This window comes from Dipodomys spectabilis, unplaced genomic scaffold, assembly GCF_019054845.1.
Source record: "Dipodomys spectabilis isolate Male_0828 unplaced genomic scaffold, ASM1905484v1 ptg000107l, whole genome shotgun sequence".
Lineage (NCBI taxonomy): Eukaryota > Metazoa > Chordata > Mammalia > Rodentia > Heteromyidae > Dipodomys > Dipodomys spectabilis.
Window position 1 is genome coordinate 421,652 of NW_024870784.1, and position 20,343 is coordinate 441,994.

The window sequence follows — 20,343 nt, forward strand, 5'->3', positions numbered from 1 at the left end:
ATAATTACATCAACATGTGAAGCTGAATAATTATTTTGTAGTGTCTTCAATTATACCAGCGATAGTAGGTAAGGAATGTAATTACATCAATTTGTGAAGCTGAACAATAATTTCCCCAGCCAAAATTCTTCTGCAAGACCCTATTACTGGTTTACTTTCCCTCCTACCCCCAGTTCTAAGATGTCACGTGAACACAAGGGAAACATGCTTACAGTTTGGGATGCTTATTGGTGGAGTGTGAGGAGGAGGAATAGATACTGGTGGAGTTATAGGAGGTGGGGGTCCAGGAGGAAGAAAACCTAGAATAAAAAAAAAAATGTTAACATTTACTGCATCACTTAATTTCAGGTTCAAAAAGGATTTCTTTTCAAACAAATTAGCTATACCTGGCGGTAAATGCATTGGATTAAATCCCGGGCGCAAAAAGGGAGGTGGTGGTGGAGGAGGAGGAACACCAGGACCAAAACCTGGAGGAGGAATTCCCATGGGAGGCGTGAAAGTGGGTGGCTGCAGAGCTCCAACTACTGGAGGACCTGCCTGATGGGGCGGGACCTGGAAAAAAAGAAAAAATGAAAGTGTTCATCTACCCTTTGCCAACATTATGCACCCTGCATACGTGAGAAAATTTCACTGAAAAGATGTTCCTAAATTTGTTATTACACCAATAAGTTTATTAGATAAAAACAGAAGGTAATCTGCACCTGCTAGAAAATATGTAACTAAAAATTCTGCTCTCTCCTTTAGGGACAGGGCAAAGTCACACTGTACTTAATTGGTATCCATTAGAATTCTGATAGCAAATGATATAATTAAAAATGTTCCAAAGTCCAGCCACAGAATTCTGGAAAATACAACCCTAAGAAGAGCTATTTGGCAATATGTGTCATGCCTGAGCTCATATATCCTGTGGTCAAATTTCCTGTGCTGTCTTCGTGGCTAGCTGTATCAGGGCACAAGCCATCTAACTCTCTAAACTGAAAAGGTTTCAACCTCACGTATATACTAAATTCTACAGTCTGGCCCTTATTAAAACCCAATGAATGTGTGCTACTATTAAAAAATAAAATCATGGGCTGGGAAGGTGGCTCAGTGGTAGAGCGCTTGCCTTGCATGCTCGAGGCCCTGGGTTCGATTCCTCAGTACCACATAAGCAAAAAGAAAAAAGCCGTAAGTGGCGCTGTAGCTCAAGTGGTAGAGTGCTAGCCTTGAGCTGAAGAGCTGAGGGACAGCGCCTAGGCCCAGAGTTCAGGCCCCACGACCGGACCAAAAAAAAAAATCATATGGGACCTCATGGTTCATGCCTAGCTACTTAGGAGGCGGAGATCTGAGCATCATGCTTCGAAGCCAGCTCTGGCAAGAAAGTCTGTGAGACTCTGTAGTCTCCAATTAACTACCAAAAAATGTCAGAAGTGAAGCTGTGGCTCAAGTGGCAGAGTGCTAGTCTTGAGCACAAAGAGCTAAGATAGCACACAGGCCCCAAGTTTAAGTCCAGGAATGGAACAAAAAAGTAAATAAAATCAATTAGAACAGATCAGTTTCCTTTAAGTGAGTCCCAATATAGATAAGTCAATATGGGGAGTTTATTTGTAACAAACAAAATTAAAAAAAATATACCTAAATCGCCAAGTGCTGATGGCTTATGTACTTCTAGCTACTCAGGAGGCTAAGAACTGCGGATCTGATCCTGCCAGAGCGGGCAGGAAAGGCTGTGAGAATCTTATCTCCAATTCCATCAGAAAACCAGAAGTGGCACTGTGGCTCAAGTGGTAGAAAGCTCCCCTTGAGCTGAAGAGCTAGGACACAGCACCCAGGCCCAGAGTTCAAGCCCCACCACTGACAAAAACAACAAAATCACACATAAATATGTAACATGTAATTTTCCCCTTAGAATAAGAAAATCAAGTGCATAGATAGCCTACTTTTGTCATAGTACATAGGTTAACATAGGTTAAATATTTCTAAATTTCATCAAAAAGGTTTTATTTTTCATTATTTCACTCAGGCTGTACTCAATAAATATTACACCTCACTGAATCCTTAGAATAGCATAGGAAGAACACTATAGCCAAGGCTATGACAGAGAATTTGTATATTCTAGATAGTAAAATGAAGCCCAAAACTTGTCCAATGCCACAAGGCTGAGTAAAAACAGTGGAGCTGGGATCAAACCTAATTTTACTACTCTGTATCCCTTAGTTTGAAATAAACTAGTTTGACTAGACAATGAAGACTAGAAATATACTTCAAACACTGAATTATATTCCATTTATTATATTGCTTTCAATTATTCACTTAAAAAAAGGCCATGGGTAAGTACAGTAGTGCAAACCTATAATCTCAGCATTTGAAAAGACAAGAAAGTAGAACTTCCAGGGTGGCCTGGAAGGCCTTGTCTCAAAAAAATAAAATAATGGTATCGCTTAATAATCTTGTTTTAGTAACGTTTACGAAAAAAAGTCACAGTATATTCACAAGCAACATAGGTAATATACAAAACTATAAAAAGCATTATGTATTCATACATAAAATACATTTATGTATTCATTTTTCTATTATGAATCTAGATATGATGATAGTAATATTTAAACAGGGTTCTTTCAGACATGTGAATTTTATTTCAGTAATGTCCCACCTGTGTTCTCACCTGTGGAGGTGGCACTGTTATAGGTGCAGGAACAGGAATAGGAGGGACAGGCACAGGTAAAGGTTTAGGTATCGGGGACACTGGCTCTGTGTGTGAGGTTTCTGCTCCTCCATTTTGAGCCACTTCATTCTCAGGCTTCTTGGGGATTCCTTTCCAATCTATAAGAGTTAAAGAAATGTAACAACATGTTTATTACCATTTTTAGTTTCTACAAATGAAAAATGCTACAAAAAAGCAGCAGACTGATTACCAAAGAAATTCTTGTATTAGTCTTATAATTGCAATTAGCTAATAACAATATGTGAAGGTGCTTAAAATTGGCTCAGCAGTGTCTTAAACTTTATGTACACTGACTTATTTCTCATTACCGCTTGTTAGGTAGAAATTATTCTCATTTTACAAATTTGGAGATCAAAGATAACAAGCCTCAAGTTGTATTCCTACTAAATGGGAAAGATGTATTAGACTGAGACACTTCTATAGTCTGTATTCTAAAACATATGTTAACTAACTTTCCATACTTCTAAAAAATAACTTGTTCTATGTCCATACATCTAGTCAATTGAAAGTCAAAATTTGCTTTCCACTCCATATATCAGAGATTCCTCCACTCATCAGACTTGTCAAGAAACCCTCTATAGGACCATGATTCAGGATTTCACTGTCTGGCCTACCGTCTCAAGTGCTCAAAACATAGGAGGTCCATATGCCTTTAAATGAAAGGTATCTTGCATCATGGAAGGAAGTAGGATGTGGAACTAGTACAGCATTACCTTCTCAAACTATCTTTAAAAGTTCATTCTATGCTTCTCTCCTTGTTTTGTTGTCAAATGATATCACCATCAACCTAAAATTTATAGTAATAATTCACACCCAGAAATAACCAAACCTTCTGGTCTTTTATTTTGTCAGTTGTAGGCTTGAACTCTGGGCCTAGGCACTGTCCCTCAGCTCTTCAGCTCAAGGTTAGTCCTCTACCACTTAAGCCACAGCTACTTCTGGCCTTTTCTGTTTATGTGGTTCTGAGGAATCGAACCCAGGGCCTCATGCATGCTCTACCAATGAGTCACCTTCCCAGTCCCCAAAGAAATTATTATGAAGCAGCACCGGTTAAAATATAATACAAGGCTGACTAAATTCTTTCTCCAAAATGCTTTTGAATTTTAAATTTTATTTGTACAGAATTTACTTGTAGAGTATCTTTAAAATCTGAAATTTTTCAAAGCCTCAAAATTTTGACACTGAAATACGAAATTTTTTCTCCCCAAAACTTGAGATTTTGAATGCTATTAATTTAGGGATTAGAGATACTCATCTATTTGATCTGCTATGTTTTCATAATGAAAAACTCTACTTAAGATCTATAATTCTGTAATTATTTCACATATGTTTGTATTACTACCACTAGACATGTATGTCTGTCTTATCTGCTACAGTGTCCTCCTGTTTACAACAGTGATTGATACCCTTAAAAGGGTACTTTTTCCCAAAGTTTTTAATGTAAAACAAAAACACCAGACATTTCATTTGTCATGTAAACTACACCAAGCAAATAAATAAAATATAAAGGAAATTAAACACTGCTTTACCTGGGTTGAGGGTATCACTGTCCAACATTCCTCCTTCACAAAAACTTTCCAGTTCTTCAGGTTTGACTTTATCCCATGGAATATAAGTAACACCAAGTTCTACATCCCAATACTGTTTATAATCTGCCTTTATTCCTTTGTTTAAGGCCCAGGCAATCTATTTCACCATAGGTGAAAACGTGGAAAGGAAAACAAAAGGTCATAGATCTTAAAAATTCACCATTTCCTGAAAATCTCATCTGAACCTGGACAGCAAGGGAACAATTTGGGTTTGATGTCCTAGAACTCAAGAGTTTTTCATAATAATACATAGCTACCCTAGCTGCACACTGGTGGCCTGCAATTCTAGTTACTCAGGAGGATGAGATCTGAGGATCAAAGTTAAAAGCCAACTCAGGAAACAAAGTCCATGAGATCTGTATCTCCAATTAAGCACCCACAAACCAGAAGTGGCAGGAACACTAGTCTTGGACAAAACAGGGACAGTGCCCAGGCCCTGAGTTCAAGCCTCAGAGCCTCAGGATTGGCCAAAATGAACAACGAAAAACAACAACTACCATATACTAGCATCTGTTCTTTATCATGTTCCCACTGCAGTCAGCAGTCAGCATACAACTTACAGGAAAAAAAGCTAGGGAGAGCAGGTGCCCTGTTCAGCCTCAGGTGCTGGGTGGACACCTATTTTCAAAATCTCTAAGAACCTAGTAATTATTCAACATCAGACAAAAATTTTTTGCAGTACAATAGGTGTTAGAAGAAATTCTTTACTTTGGTTCATCACAGGATAAATGCAAATGTACTTATAATTTTTTCTCTCTTCAGTGACTTTTTTCTTTTTTTTTCTTTGGGTCCGGTGGTGGGGTCTGAACTCTGGGTCTGAGTGCTGTCCCTAAGCTCTTCAGCTCAAGGCTAGCGCTCTACCACTTGAGCCACAGTGCCACTTCTGGCTTTTTGCTTGTGTGGTGCTGAGGAATTGAACCCAGGGCCTCAGTCATGCAAGGCAAGCGCTCTACCACTGAACCAACTTCCCAGCCCAATTCAGTGACTTTTTTCATTGTAAATTCTAGTGAGATTGAAATGAAATAGGTTTAAAAAAAATAAAAACAACCTAATATGGACTTAGCATTTTAATTTTGTGTCAAATAGTGGGATTACTTTTTCTAGGAGGTGATAAGTACACCCGCAAGTTTTATCTAAGCCCCAAATGACAATTTTTAAAAAGCCACATAGTTCCATATTAAAATTTAAAGAAATTAATTATAAAACTGTACCTTTATGGATTTTTGGTTCACTTTATAGTTTCCGCGGCTCAGTTTCTGAAGGGCACGATAGGCATCTTGCCTATGAACCATAACAATATAGGCACAACCCCTGGGAGGAATCATCTGCTCCAAAACATTTCAGCATTACAAAAGATGACAATAAAAAAAAAAAAGATAACAGTGTTAAGTAAACAGCCCTATGTTCTAGCCCTAAAGTCAGTCATCTATAATCTAAATTCAATTGTTCAAAGTGGACAATTTAAATGACTTTTTCATCTAAAGGCATTTGTTCCAAGTGTGGTCTCAATGGAGTCCTGATAAGTGTTTTAAAGTCTTTTCCTAGAAAAAGGTTTTAACCTTGGCTATCTAAAAATGAATACAGTGAATGCTAAATATTGACGAACAAATTAACAGGCAACCACACGTTCTATAAACTTGTGCAATTTTTAGGTCATATCTCAATTCTTTATTTTTCATAAAATGGCAGTCACATCTGTTCACTGTCATTAAATTGAATAAACACTCACATTAATTGATTCAATTGGACCAAACTCTTCCAAGAGACTGGCAACATCCTGCTGAGTAGTCCTTTTGTCTAGTTGTCCCACCCAGAGTGTAGTACTACAAACTTAAAATAAAATTACAATCATAAAAATATTCACATTTGACAACAAACAGAAATGAATCTTCTATAAGGGCATATGTAAGAGTTGGAAAAACTGGTTGTGAACTAGATAAACCTATAGCTATTATTAGCTATGAAAAATCCATCCAGAGAAGCAATAAAGCCCACAATCACCCTGCCAGTGAACTGTAGAACTACGAAATACAACCCAAGTCTCTTGATTACTAATCAACTAATTCAGTGTTGTTTACTAAGGCCATACTTTTATGATGCAGAAGTAAAAAATTTTGTAGAGAATTAAAAGTTGTATATATGCCTCAACCATTACAAAAACCATTTTTTGCCCTTGTGCTGTTGATAGTCCAACCCGTATCTTTACACATGCTAGGAAAGCACTCTAACACTGAGCATCATCAACTCATAAATTAAAATATTTATTTTCATCAATAATATGCCTAATATATCTTACTATATATATAGTCTAAATACATATAATGAGCTGGGCACCAGTGGCTCATGCCTATAATCCTATCAACTCAGGAGGCTAAGATACATGAAATTTAGGAGATAATGCAAGTTAAATATTCTTTTTTTTTTTTTTTTGCCCGTCCTGGGGTTTGAACTCAGGTTTTGGGCACTGACCCTGTACTTTTATTTATTTGTTTGTTTGTTTTTCGGTCACAAGGCCTGAACTCTGGGCCTAGGTGCTGTCCCTGAGCTCTTCAGCTCAAGGCTAGCGCTTTACCACTTGAGCCACAGCACCGCTTCCATCTTTTTCTGCTTATGTGGTGTTGAAGAATGCAAGTTAAATATTCTGAAAATGGGTACAGCTCTTTTTGCTTTTTGCTGTTTGTTGAATAAGGTCTTATGTAAGTAAACTGGCTGGAAAAACCTCCAGTTTATGACAGATGTGTACCATCACATACAGTTTTTTGTTTGTTGTTTTGGTTTCAGTCCTAGGGCTTGAACTCAGGGCCTTATCAGTGCTTAACAGGAGATAAGAATCTTATGGACTTTCCTGCCCAGGCTAGCTTCAATCCTAAGCCTTCTGACTTATTATGATTACAGGTGTCAGCCACAGCTACCAGGCCACAGTCAGCTATTTAACAGTTGAGAGGGAAGTCTCATGAACTTTTTCTGCTTAAATTGACCATGCCTTTAATCCTCCCAATCTCAATCTCCCATATGGCTAGGACTACAGGTATGAGTCATCACATCTGGCATAAACTGTTCAGTCTTTATAAGAGAGAAAAGTATACTTTAGGAATAAACATAACTATGATGAGAAAACACTTTAAATAAAACTCAAATATAGTTATAGCAGTTCTCTTATAGCTTTGTTACTGGACCTAAAACACTTTGAACCTGTAATATAAAATAAATAAAGGAAGTTTGAATATAAAAGTTGTTTACCACTTGCAGTTTCTGATTTGATATGAGGAAGACCTTTTTGTCGACGTTCTCTCTCTTTTTCTCTATCCCGTCTTTCTTGGGATCGAGAGCGAGGAGAATGTCGGCGTCTATCCCTGGACCGAGATCGAGACCGTCGATGCCGAGACCTCCGAGATCTAGAACTAGATCTCGATCGCCTCCTTTTTGGTGACCTAATATTTTTATTAGGAAAGACAATGATAGCACATGAAGAAAAATAATAGAAATATATTCACATATTAAGCTGAAAATACACAACTAGGTAATTCAATGTTTGAAAATTTAAGAAATCCAGCAGTAGTAAATTTATTTAGAAGATTTTTAACATGTCTGAAATTAGAAAACATGCAACAAGGCTGCCAGTTTATAAATATACGCTTATCTTTATTATACCTCTAGCCTATAAAATATTGTGTATTTTTAGTATTAAGAAGCTAATTTTAATAGTGAAAATTGTATCAGAAAGTTTTTTTCTAAAGGAATTAAAAAGTCTGAAGCCTGGCAACTGGTGGCTCACTCTTGTAATCCTAGCTACTCAGGAAGCTGAGGTCTGAGGATCACAGTTCAAAGCCAGCCTGTGTAGGAAAGTCTAAAAGACTCTCATCTCCAATTAACCACCAGAAAACTGGAAGTGGCACTGTGGCTCAAGTGGTAGAGCACCAGCCTTGAGCTGAAGAGCTCAGGGACAGCACCCTGAGTTGAAACCCCACCACAGACAAAAGAAAAAAAGGAATAAAGTCTGATTATAACATTACCAGAAAAAAAGATTGTAGCCACTTGTGTTGGCTGATAAAAGCTGTATGGCCTTTAAACATACCGCTGGCAAACATGTTCTACAAATTACCTGGATGCTGACCTAGATCTTGACTTTCTGTTATCAGGCATATGTCGCTTGACTTCTGGAATACAAGGCTGTTCAACTTCCATTTCCTTAAAAATTAAGAGAAAGGGAGAAATCATAAAGACAAAGGTAAAAACCTAAAAATGCTACTTTTTGGGTTACTAGTTTAATAAGTGGCTATCAGTGAGGAAAAACAAAGCACCTTTTTATATGGTTTATAAGGGTAGAAAAAATGCTTTCCACAACAGTCAACTAGACAATGGTTAAGCATCCTACACTCTTGCTAGTCCTTATAGAAGTTAGGAGTAGTAGGAGTAGTATTATGTGAATGAGATTATGTATTACATTCACATCCCATGTGAAAAAGTTGGAGTAAAATAAGACATTATGAGCTTAAGATTTCTCTTAAGAGTAAAGACAGCAAGTAAATAAGCAGCCATCCGCATATAAATTAAGGTGACCAAAAAGAGAATTAATCTAAGAAAACTCTACCTGTGGATGTGGCTTCTGTGCAAGTGGTTCATTTTGTGCCTGAAAAGAAGGCTGGAAACTCTGTTGCACTGGTGGTGTAGGAGGAATCACAGGTGGAGCCATTGGAGGAAACGGAGGTGCAGGAAGAAGTCCAAATCCTGGCATCTGTCCATTTGGAGGGAGTGGAACCTTTAATTTTTAAAGGAAAGTGTATGAAGCCAGGCGCCAGTGGCTCATGCCTATAATCCTACTCAAGAGGCTGAGATCTGAGGATTGCTGTTCAAAGCCAGCCAGGCAAGAAAGTCCATGAAACTCTTCAATCAACCATTTTTTTTCTCTTTGAAACAATCCTGGGGTTTAAACTTAGAGCTTTTCTCACACAGCTAAGATTATAGGTATGCCCTACTATATTTGTCCTTGATTTTCTTCATATGTTGAAGGCTGATAAAATCACTTTATATGTTACACCAAGAAAATTATTACTATCACCCTATCAACTTAAAAAATGGACTAGTAACAGATGATTTCTTGCAACTTTCCGGTTTGTTGTTGTTGAATAGGGGTTTGAACTCTGGGCCTCTTGCTTGCTAGGCAGGTGATCTCCCATTTAGGCCATAATTCCAAGCCCTTGCTGGCTTCAAGACCACAATCTCCTACCTCTGACTCCCTGTATTTATCAAAGGTGACTAGAAGTATATCATACCATGATGGCCTTGTTAATTGAGATAGGGTTCACTAGTTTTGGGGCTGTCCTCAAATTGTGATCCCCTTAATCACTATTTCCCAAGTAACTGACAGAATTGTGTGTACCAGACTTGGTACATATTTCAAACCATATTCTTACATGTTGACTGAGCCCCAATGGTTCATTTAAGTGGTATCATAAACAGAAAAAAAAAAAGACAGATTAGGAGGAATAGTATTGTCTCTACACTATTTTAACCAAATTATATGAGCATGTTACATTTACCAGCCTTGTTTCAATAAAAATAAAGTACAACTCAAAATAATTTAGCTTTCCAAAACCTTTATTGGAGTTGTAGTTCTACTTGGCCAACCATAAAACTACATATTAGAGGTCTATGAAGAGCCCAGAACATTCTATAGGGATAGATTCCATGTTATTAAAACTTAGCTGCCTTGGAAGTGTAAGGGAAGGCACAGAAAATGAGGTGTGAACAAATACAGCATTGGTACTCACTGGACATTAAGTTTAAAATGAACTATACAACTTGTGGGTGGGGATTAGAGGGAAAAACTGGGAGAGAAGGAGGCAGGGGTGACACTGTCCAAAAAAAATGCACTCATTATTTATGTAACTCTGTACATTTATAACAACAAAATAAACAGAAAAACACTCTAGTACCTGATGGTGCATTGGGTCTTGTTGCATTCCCATCATTCGAGTTTGAAACTGCTCCATATTTTGATGTTGTGCATAAGCTGGTTGTTGCATGCCATCTGCAGGAAATCCACTAAAAACAGGGAATAATATTATTCACTCAAAAGCATATACAATCCTTAACTATGTTTAGATTACAGAAACATCATGTTGTTCATAAGTCCTAACATTTTATTGAATCTTGTTAACCCATATACTCATTTACATGTCCACTATTACTTTCAACATAAAAGTCACTTTTTACTATAAATGTGATAGTGTACCCTCCCTCCTGAGGACAAAAGCTACAATGACTCCGTTAAAATTGTTTTGACCGCTAAATGTCCCTACGATTATTATGCCTCATAACTATTACCAACTTTGTGGAGAAATTAAAAAGAAACTCACAATGGTGCCTGTGGAGGAGGAGAGGTGGCAGCTGGTGTGGCTGAAGGAGGCGCAGGAGCAGTGGCAGCAGCCACAGCAGCAGCAGCAGCAACGGCAGCAGCAGGTGCAGCCACGGTAGGTGCAGGGGGCACTGCAACAGCAGGAACCACAGGAGTGATGCCAGCAGTATCCTCTTTTTTTGATTCTTCTACAGCTTCTGGCTCATCATCATAATCAAATCTGTCAAGCAGCTTCTAGAATAGGTATGTCAATATTCCATTTTAGAATTTAACTTTGAGTCACTGAACAGAAACTTTACAGAAACAAAACATGTTTGCTACCAGCTATAAACCACCGTGCTGTTGTGTGCAAACTCATGTTCCCATGTGTTCTGGAGAAGTTTGGTTCAAACATAAAACAATTTTTACACAAATGCCACTCTGAAAGATACAATTTATTATTGTTTTCCTTTTACAATAATATTGTTTCATTTTAAGCATTTTCAATCTTATTTCATAATTTAGCAGTATATGTTTTTCTAAAACCTTTCTCATGAAAATGGGCTGTACATGTTTTGACAGCTGTTATTAATGTATTACAAGTCTTACCCAATCATTATAAACATATATATGCAGATTAACCAAGAATATATGGCAAAGTAAAAGGAATGGCATAGGACAGTGTAACAAAGTTGTTTCGCTACCCATTCATTAGCTTCTTTCTAAAAACCAAAACTTTTCTTTAAAATACAAAAGTCAGGGCTGGGATGGTGGCTCAGTGGCAGAGCGCTTGCCTTCCCTTGTATGCATGAGGCAGTCCTGGGTTTGATCCCTCTGCACCACATTAAGCAGAAAAAGTTGGAAGTGGCGCTGTGGCTCAAGGGTATAGAGAGCTAGCCTTGAGCTGAAGAGCTCAGGGACAGAGCCCATGTCCAGAGTTCAGGCACAACTGACACAAACACACACACACAAACAAATCAATATATTCCATTGTTCCAAAAGTAATTTCAAAACTTATTCTAAACGAAAGTAACATACTGGACATCAAATAATGTGCTTTTGCAGATTATACAAATACTTCATCATCACAAAAAAACTTCAATAGCTATATTTTTTAAAATGTTGTTGTTGGTTCTGGGGCTTGAATTTTGGGCCTGGGCACTGACCCTCAGCTCTCCAACTCAAGGCTAGTACTCTACCACTTGAGACACAGAGTCACTTCAGGTTTTCTGGTGGTTAATTGGAGATAAGAGTCTCATGGACTTTCCTGCTTGGACTGGCTTTGAACAGTGATCCTCAGATCTCAGCCTCCTGAGTAGCTAGGATTACAGGCATGATCCACCAGCGCCTGACCTAGGTTTTTTTGTTTTGATAAGGAAACTAGAGTGATTAAGAACTATAACCAAGACTATATAGTGAGTAAATGGTAGAACCACCATGTGGACACAGGTCATTTTTTCTTCAAAGCACTGTCTTTGGCCACCAACAAGCAATCTTATTTCATACTGCAGTGGTAATCCTGTTTATGGATGTCAACCTCAACTTTCTAACATGTTTTTCTGTAGCATTTTGTCTGGTGACTGTGGTTCTACTTATTTGTACAAGGGAAAGCTTGTCACTGGACAACACAGTATATAGAACAAAACCAAGGTGCTATGAGATACAGCTAATTCTGTGTTTCTTTGACTCTAGACCAGATAATAGAAATCCTTAGTGTAAATTATTAGTTAATATTTTCTGAACACAGACTTGTTTTGTACATAACAGATTATTTAACAATCATGGCAACAATAACATAACCATTATTTTATAGTGGTAAACACTAACATTTAACTCAACATCAGGATAGCAGGTGACAGGAACCAAAATTAAAACTGGCTTACGTTTTCTTATAAAAAATAAACCTGCCAAGCACCAGTAGCTCATACCTGGCTCATCAGGAGACTGAGATCTGAGGATCGAGGAAGGAAAATCTGAGACTTCTTATCTCCAATTAGCCACCAAAAAAGCCACAAGTGGAGCTGTGGCTCAAATGCTAGCCGTGGGCTTTAAAAAAGCTCAGGGACAGTGCCAAGGCTCTAAGATCAAGTCTAAGCACTGACAGACACACAAAATATAATCTGTAGTTTAAATACATGTAAGGTATGTTTTTTAAAATTTTGTGGTGTATACATATTACTCTAAAAAGACTTGAAGAAATTGGGGGAAAAAACCCTGAAGTTTATCAAAGATAAACTTCTGGTGCTTCTGTGCAGACTCAATATCTATGAAAAAGCTAAAGTAGGTAATTTCTATTGACTAGGTTAAAATGGACTTTAAAGTTGGGCACTGCTGGCTCATGACTGTAATCCTAGAGACTGAGATCTGAGGATCACCGTTCAAAGCCAGCCTGGGCAGGAAAGTCTGTGACACTCTTTTTTTTTTTTTTGCTTATGTGGTGCTGGGGAATCGAACCCAGGGCCTCATGCATGCAAAGCAAGCGCTCTACCACTGAGCCACCTTCCCAGCCCCTCTGTGATACTCTTATCTCCAATAAACCACCAGAAAACCGGTGGTGCTGTGGCTCAAGTGGTACAGAGAGAGCTTCACTTGATCTGACGAGCTCAGAGACAGTGCCCAGGCCCAGAGTTCAAGCCCTATGACCAAGACACACACACACAACAATTTTTTAAATGGACTTTTAGTCAAATTCCATATATCAAACAACAGAATTCCTTGTTTTATGCCTGATGCAAATTAATAAATAGTAGACAGACCAGTTAAGGTATAACACTAAGGAAATCACAATTCAAATCAATTAAGACAGGAATACCCAAATACAATGGGGGATTTAATAAAGAATTTTTCTTCAGCTCACTTTTCTCTATTCTCAAAAAATTTCTGCAATATACATACATTTATAGCCAGGATAAAAATGACTTCATGTTGAAAAAGAAAAAAAACATGTCAAACCACAAACAACAAAATGAACAATAGAAAAGCTACAGGAGGGGTAAACCCCACCATCTGAAGTGTTAAAATAGACAGGAAGGGAATGTGAGAGGCATACCTTGTCAAATGCAGTCTTTTGTTCAGGTGGGGGGAAAGCAGCTTTTTGTTCAGGTGGTTGTGTAGGAGCTGTCTTTAACTGAGCCGTGATAGCCTGAACCTGAGCCATCACAGCATTGTCAAGAGCAGGAGACTGTGGTTTTGGTGGTTGCTGAAAAGTCTGAAGGATCTGCTGAAGCTTAAAGAATAGGAAAACTAATAAATGACACAACAAAATATAATCATAGAACAAAACAAAACAACTTAAGACAGTATGAATAATGAAATTAGTCATTAGCTGGGAAAACCAACTTTGCTAATGGTTAAATCTGTGAATGACTAGATGAGACAGTGTGAATTGCTTAAATTTAAAAATCTATACTGAAAAAACAATACCGACAACCTAAAAGATAACAGTTATCTTTAACTGTGTTAACAGTAAGTTTTCTTGAAATCTAGAAAAATTCAATCAAAATAATTATCAATCAGAAATGCTAGAATTCTGAGCAATAACACTAGGTAATTAAGTTTGTTTTTCATTTTATCATTTTCCTTACTGTATCCCTAAAGAACAAGAAGTTATTTAAGCTAAAAGGTACATACATTTCTCCCTCCAAAGAATTTATGAACAAGGAATGGGAAATAAGAACTGGCAACAATACCATACCCTGCAAACTATTTGATCTTTGAGTAGGTAGCTTACCTGTTGGCCTTGAGTTGTCTGAAAAAGTTGAGCCACAGCAGCAAAAGCATCAGAACTAGGCAACTGTGGTACAGCAGGTATAGAGTTTGGAGTAGCTTGTGGAGGTTCAGAGGAAACTTTTACTGTAAGTGGAGGTGAGCCTAAAATAAAAAGCAAAGAGCAGTAGGGCTTAAGAAAAATGTCAATGTTTATTCCTTTTTTGAGCTCCCTTCAAGTTTTATGGCTAAAATAAAATTGCACCAAATTTAATACATAGTAATATAGAGATTGTGGTTACTGAACTTAATACTATAGTAAGGATAAAAATGTCATATTTTCATTAGAAATAAGAATTTGATTGAGGGACTGGAAGCATAGCTCAGTCGGTAGAGCACTGCTAGCCAATGAGCAAAAGTGTCAGGTACTGAGTTTGAGCCCAGGATCTCAAACAAAACAAAAAGAAATTCAAGAAAAGAAAGCTGCATCTTCTAAGACATAAAGTTTCCTTCTTATGAAAAAACTTTAGTAATACAGATAGACATGAAATCTTTCACAGAGAAAAATAGCATGATTATCTAGGTTTACACTCTACTGTACCTTCATTATTGGTAACATTTTCTGCTACTGGGGCTGCATTACTGGTTCCTGCTGCCATGTCCAAGAGAGGCTGGATAATTTCAATTTTGAACACTCCATTTTTTTGCCAAAGATTTAGCACACGGACTATTTTACTCTGTTATGTGTAAAAAACATGAATATTTGCTGAAATATTTATATCTAACATCTTCTTAGAAAGTATGTTTTATAAACAAAGTACATCAGAATTACTACTCAGTTAAACTACTATAATTAGCCTTTCTAGAGTATGAAACAATCTATAGACCTGAAGAGTCAACAGAAGTATGCATGTGTATACACACACAATTATGTGTATATACAAATATGTATGTATGTATGTATATATGTAGGTATACATGCGTCCATGTGTGTATATGTGATGTAGGACTGGAACTCAGGGCCTGGGTGCTGATCCTGAGCTTTTTTGCTCAAGGCTAGCACTCTACCAATTGAGAGCCACAGGTCCACTTCTAGTTTTTGCAGTGTTTAACTGGAGATAAAGACTCTCATGCCCGGGCTGTCTTCAAACCATGATCCTCATAGCTCCTCAGCCTCCTGAGTAGCAAGGTTTACAAGCATGAGCTACCAGCACCCAACTAACAGAAGTATTTTATTTCTTGTTTTCACTGTAGTTTATAAGAAAAATCTATCAACGATCAAAAAATGGTTACCCTAGAGAAGTATATGAATCAAAGAAGAAATTTTAAATGTAAAATACTGAATTGTTAGAGGTACCATGTTGCTGCTCAGCAGATCTCTAGAAGGTATTCATCTCCCTAAACTGAATAGCTAGACTTGTTAATCTGATTAGCAACTCATTTCTCTCTGCACTCCACAATTATAACTCCATTCTTAGATTCTACTAATCATATTAAACAGGACAACATCCCTTGTATGAGGACCAATCTTCTCTGTATCATTCCAAGTTTGTGTATATGTGTGTGAATATGCTGCCAAAGCAAGCACCAACAATACAACCTTCCTAAGGGATTCATAAAAAAAACCCAAGAAATAAGCTGGGCGCCGATGGCTCATGCCTGTAATCCTAGCTACCCAGGAAGATGAGATCTGACCATCACAGTTCAAAGCCAGCCCAGACAGGAAAGTCTGTGAAACTCTTATCTCCAATAAACCACCAGAAATCCAGAAGTGGAGCTGTGGCTGAAGAGGTAGAGCGCTCACCTTGAGCTGAAGAGCTCAAGGACAGCTCCCAGGCCCAGAGTTCAAACCCCAAGACCGACAAAAAAGACACATGAAATAACCACTGTAATAAAAAACCTCCTTCAAACTCATATAAATTACAAGATTTTATCTAGTAATACAGTAAGTTTCAAATAACATACATTTAATGAATATAAATTTAGCCTTAAAATTATTAACAATACCTTATCTTCAGATGGACAAAGATATAAATATTGGAATGTAGCAGTTATATTTTTAGAAAATCTTGGCCCAAAAACATCTTTATCAGTTCCAAACTGATGACGAGACTGTCGCACAATTGAATCAATTACATATAATCCTGGAACCTTATATTCTGGTTTACACTGCAAGGAACAAGATGTAAATTCAGTACAAATAAACCAAAATTGTAATTTAACCCTTATTAATCTCAAATTTTGATAACCTTATGTAAATGTCACTGACTTCAGAAATTGCACAAATGTTTCAGCTATCTAACTGGCTAAGCTGTCAAAATTCCCAAGTCTATACATATTTCCATTACTTGATACTTCATAACCCTAAGACTTCACTTTTCTGATTCTTCTACCTTCTTCCAGAATAGGTATAACCCTTCTCTAAACTACGTTCATGAATATCCCCCTACAGCAATTCAACAATTTTCACCTTGCAAAATTATAAAGAGGTAATTTATCAACACATCAATTTAATCTTACTTAAGTACAGAACTAGAGAAATAAAAATTAGGAGAAGAGTCTAGCAAATTGGCAAAGCAGTACTAGAAACAGACACCTACATGCATTTCCGATGGTTGTAGAAAAGGAAAAGACCCTTTATGGAAGACAATATGGCAATAAAAGTAAAAGTTTAGCTGGTAACGCTGGCAGTTCTTGCTCTTAACTACCAATAAGCCTAAAGTGGACCTGTGACTCAAGTGGTAGAACACTAGCCTTGAACACGAGTGCTCAGGAGCAGTGCCTTGAACACTCATTCTCAGGGAAGAGCCCAGGCCTTAGATTCAAACCACAGGACTGGCAAGGAAAAAGTAAAACCCTATTCAGTTAGCAACTGTACATACAGAAATTTATTCTATAATGATTTATGCTATACTAAGATCCGCACTTTTTTTTCCTGTTATGTTTAGCTACTGAAGCATTTCCTATAAAACCTCTATTCAGCTGGGTGGTAAATCATGGTAACAAATAAAATGCAGATGTTTGTAGTAAGTTCAGTGGGAGAAGCAGTTAATTACCAGTACCCTCTCCAACTTCCTCTCAGAAATATTCAAGGTTTGAAATATTCAACGTGAATTAATGTCAATAGAATAGATGGGGCTAAGGGTAGAGTGGGCCCATCAACCTGAGGAAGGGTCCTAGGCTTATGATAAACTCTGTTGTGAGGACGATATCAAAGTTGAATGCTGAGCTCTTAATAAAAAAAATAAATTTAAACTAGTGATTAAAGAGAACATAAACTACTCTTTGATAACCTACTGTTTAGAAGCAAATAGCAAATATACAAATTATAATTTATAAGGTAAAATACAAACATAGGTCACAAATAAGGTAATAAATAAAATAATTACCTTTTTGATGAATTTTTCTACTATTTGAACAACATGCTTATAAAGCTGAAAAGAAAAGAAAAGAAAAGAAATTGTGGCCAATTCACACATTTCTATATTCTTTTCACTACAGAAAGACTTTAAAATTCATATAATTAAGAGGTTATCAAGATAATATTCAATGAGCCATGAGAAATAATCCAAAATCAACAGCTTAAAAAACTTTGATAACAAACCAAAGAAAGAAATTACCCAAAATAAAAACTACGAAGTCCTACCAAGCAGAAAAATCTTTCCTTAGATATTTAATCTTCATAAAGCAAGGTATTAGGCAAACCTTATGAACAGAATAATGAAATCATAACTAGGCAATACCATTTATGAAGTGGGTCTGGGTCAATTCAATGTGATCTCAGGTAATATATTTCAAAAAGCCCACATTTTATTTTTCTCCCCTTTTCCTTTTATAAGAAGGAAAGTAATAGCTGGTTTATGACAATAATTAAATAAAATTTAGAAACCTGCTTTGAAATGGCATATATATATATAGTATTATCATAAATTTTTAGCAAAAGCTAATCTTCCTTAATCTAGGCATTTTTTATAAGATAGTCTCATGTTTAACAACCTTTATAAAATTTCAGTAACATTCCTAAATTATCTATTTTACTCTTACCTTAATAGCTTTAATAGCAGCTTTAGTAATGAGAATCATCTTTGCTCTAGAAATAGGAGGTTTCATATCCATAAGTGAAAAGAGCTAAAAAAAGAAAAACAAGAAAGGAAAAACGGAGAAAAAAAAAGCTTTTAGAAGATAAGGTCAATTTTGTTATTCAATAAAAATATTTGTGATTTAACTAAGAGAATAAACTTTTGGAACTAAGTTTAACAATTTGGTTAACAAGTAAAAACTAGGAACTTTTCTATGTATTAATAAAGTTCATATTTAAAGAAAAGTGAAGAATATGAGGCAAAGATTTAAATATGTAAAACCTATAATAGGAAGAAAACTATAAAACTTTATCAAAGAACCCAAAAATGGTCTGAATGGAAGCAAACACACCTATTCTTGGACAGAATATGGTAATAGTGAGAATGACAAACAATACATAAGTTTCAATACAAATTTTACTATTTTAGAATTTTTAATAAGATTTTGAAATATACTTCAGAGATTCTATTAATCAATCTTTTGATTGTCACATTTCCATTTCAATCCAATAAATGCTATTATTTCAAAAACAGACCTTAGAATGCTAACCAAGACACCACACACCAAGAAGCTAGTCTGAAGAACAAGTCTCTTTACATGGAGTAAAACTAGCCCTACTAGGCAAAGATTCATAATTTCCATACTTTTCAAAACCATTAACACTATGGGACCACAGATACCAGTGAAAATTTTTAAAAAGGTATGTAATATACCAAATACAATCTATGTAAGAGGATCAGATAATCTTAAATGGGAAAATGTAGAAAATTTCTATAAATAATATTAAGAAAATGGGAGATACAACTAGTTACATAGAAATTGATTTTCTCAAATAAGACATTATTACTACTTTATCAATTACATTATTTAAAAACTCTTCTCTCAACACATGCTAAGCAGGGCACCAGTGACTCATGCCTGTTAATCCTAGCCACTCAGAAGGCTGAGATCTGAGGATCATGGTTCAAAGCCAGCCCAGGCAGGAAAGTCTGTGAGACTCATATCTCCAATAAACGACCAGAAAAACCAAAGTGGTGCTATGTCTTAAGGGGTAGAGTGCTCGCCTTGAGCTGAAGAGCTCAGGGACAGCTCCTAGGCCCAGAGTTCAAGCCCCACGACAACCACCACCACCACCAAAGAACACATGATAAGGGGTCCAACCGGGCATGCTTCTCCAGATAAGAAAACTTTAGAAACTGTTCCTTTGGAGAGGAAATAGAGAGAAAAGGAGCAGTTTCATAAACTCTTTATTGGTGGCTTAAGCTTTGAAACCACAGAACAAAGTTTGAGAAACTACTGTGAGCAATGAGGAAAGCTCACACGGTGTGGTTATTATGAGGGATCCTGCAAGCAAGAGAATTTGGTTTTGTAACTTTCTCATCCATGGCTGAGGTTAATGCTACCCTGGCTGCCAGGCCTCATTTAATTGGTGGGAGAGTGGTTAGGCCAAAATGTGCTATATGTAGCAAGAGAGGAGTCTGGCAAACCAGAGGCTCATGTGACTGTAAAGAAGCTGTTTGCTGGTAGAATTAAAGATAGTGAAGAACATCACCTTAGAAATTACTCTGAAGAACACAGAAAAATTGATACCATTGAGATAATTACTGGTAGCAGTCTGAAAACAAAAGAGGCTTTGGCTTTGTTACTTTTGATGTCTGTGGATAAAATTGTATTGCAAAATACCACATTATCAATGGTCATAATGCAGAAGTAAAAAAGGCATTGTCTAGACAAGAAATGCAAGAGGTCCAAAGTTCTAGAAGAAAAGGACGGAATTTTGGTTTGGGGGAAATTCTGGACCAGGACCAGGAAATGGATGCGGATATGGGGATAGCTATAGTGTGTGTGGAGGAGGCCCTGGAGGTGGCAATTTTGGAGGTAGCCCTGGTTAAGGAGGAGGAAGAGGAAAAAGAGGAGGACATGGTGGT

At 36.9% G+C, this 20,343-nt stretch overlaps 1 protein-coding gene across 5 annotated transcripts in view; it reads right to left on the minus strand.

The window, feature by feature from the left end:
- Scaf4 (SR-related CTD associated factor 4) overlaps positions 1-20,343 on the minus strand; it is a 56,778-nt gene that overhangs the window by 16,623 nt on the left and 19,812 nt on the right. For 2 of the 5 annotated variants that reach the window (XM_042687225.1, XM_042687227.1), the window contains exons 2-18: positions 18,380-18,463; positions 17,725-17,769; positions 16,343-16,504; positions 14,937-15,072; positions 14,361-14,500; positions 13,680-13,856; positions 10,653-10,885; positions 10,230-10,338; positions 8,885-9,052; positions 8,408-8,481; positions 7,534-7,724; positions 6,023-6,123; positions 5,505-5,618; positions 4,234-4,390; positions 2,645-2,802; positions 387-552; positions 213-299 (exon numbers count right to left, since the gene is read on the minus strand). In XM_042687225.1, the coding sequence (XP_042543159.1) occupies positions 213-299; positions 387-552; positions 2,645-2,802; positions 4,234-4,390; positions 5,505-5,618; positions 6,023-6,123; positions 7,534-7,724; positions 8,408-8,481; positions 8,885-9,052; positions 10,230-10,338; positions 10,653-10,885; positions 13,680-13,856; positions 14,361-14,500; positions 14,937-15,072; positions 16,343-16,504; positions 17,725-17,769; positions 18,380-18,463 (2,302 nt within the window). Of the gene's footprint in view, positions 1-212; positions 300-386; positions 553-2,644; positions 2,803-4,233; positions 4,391-5,504; positions 5,619-6,022; positions 6,124-7,533; positions 7,725-8,395; positions 8,482-8,884; positions 9,053-10,229; positions 10,339-10,652; positions 10,886-13,679; positions 13,857-14,360; positions 14,501-14,936; positions 15,073-16,342; positions 16,505-17,724; positions 17,770-18,379; positions 18,464-20,343 lie in introns of all 5 variants that reach the window. The other 3 variants (XM_042687223.1, XM_042687226.1, XM_042687224.1) reach the window with 2 other exon arrangements.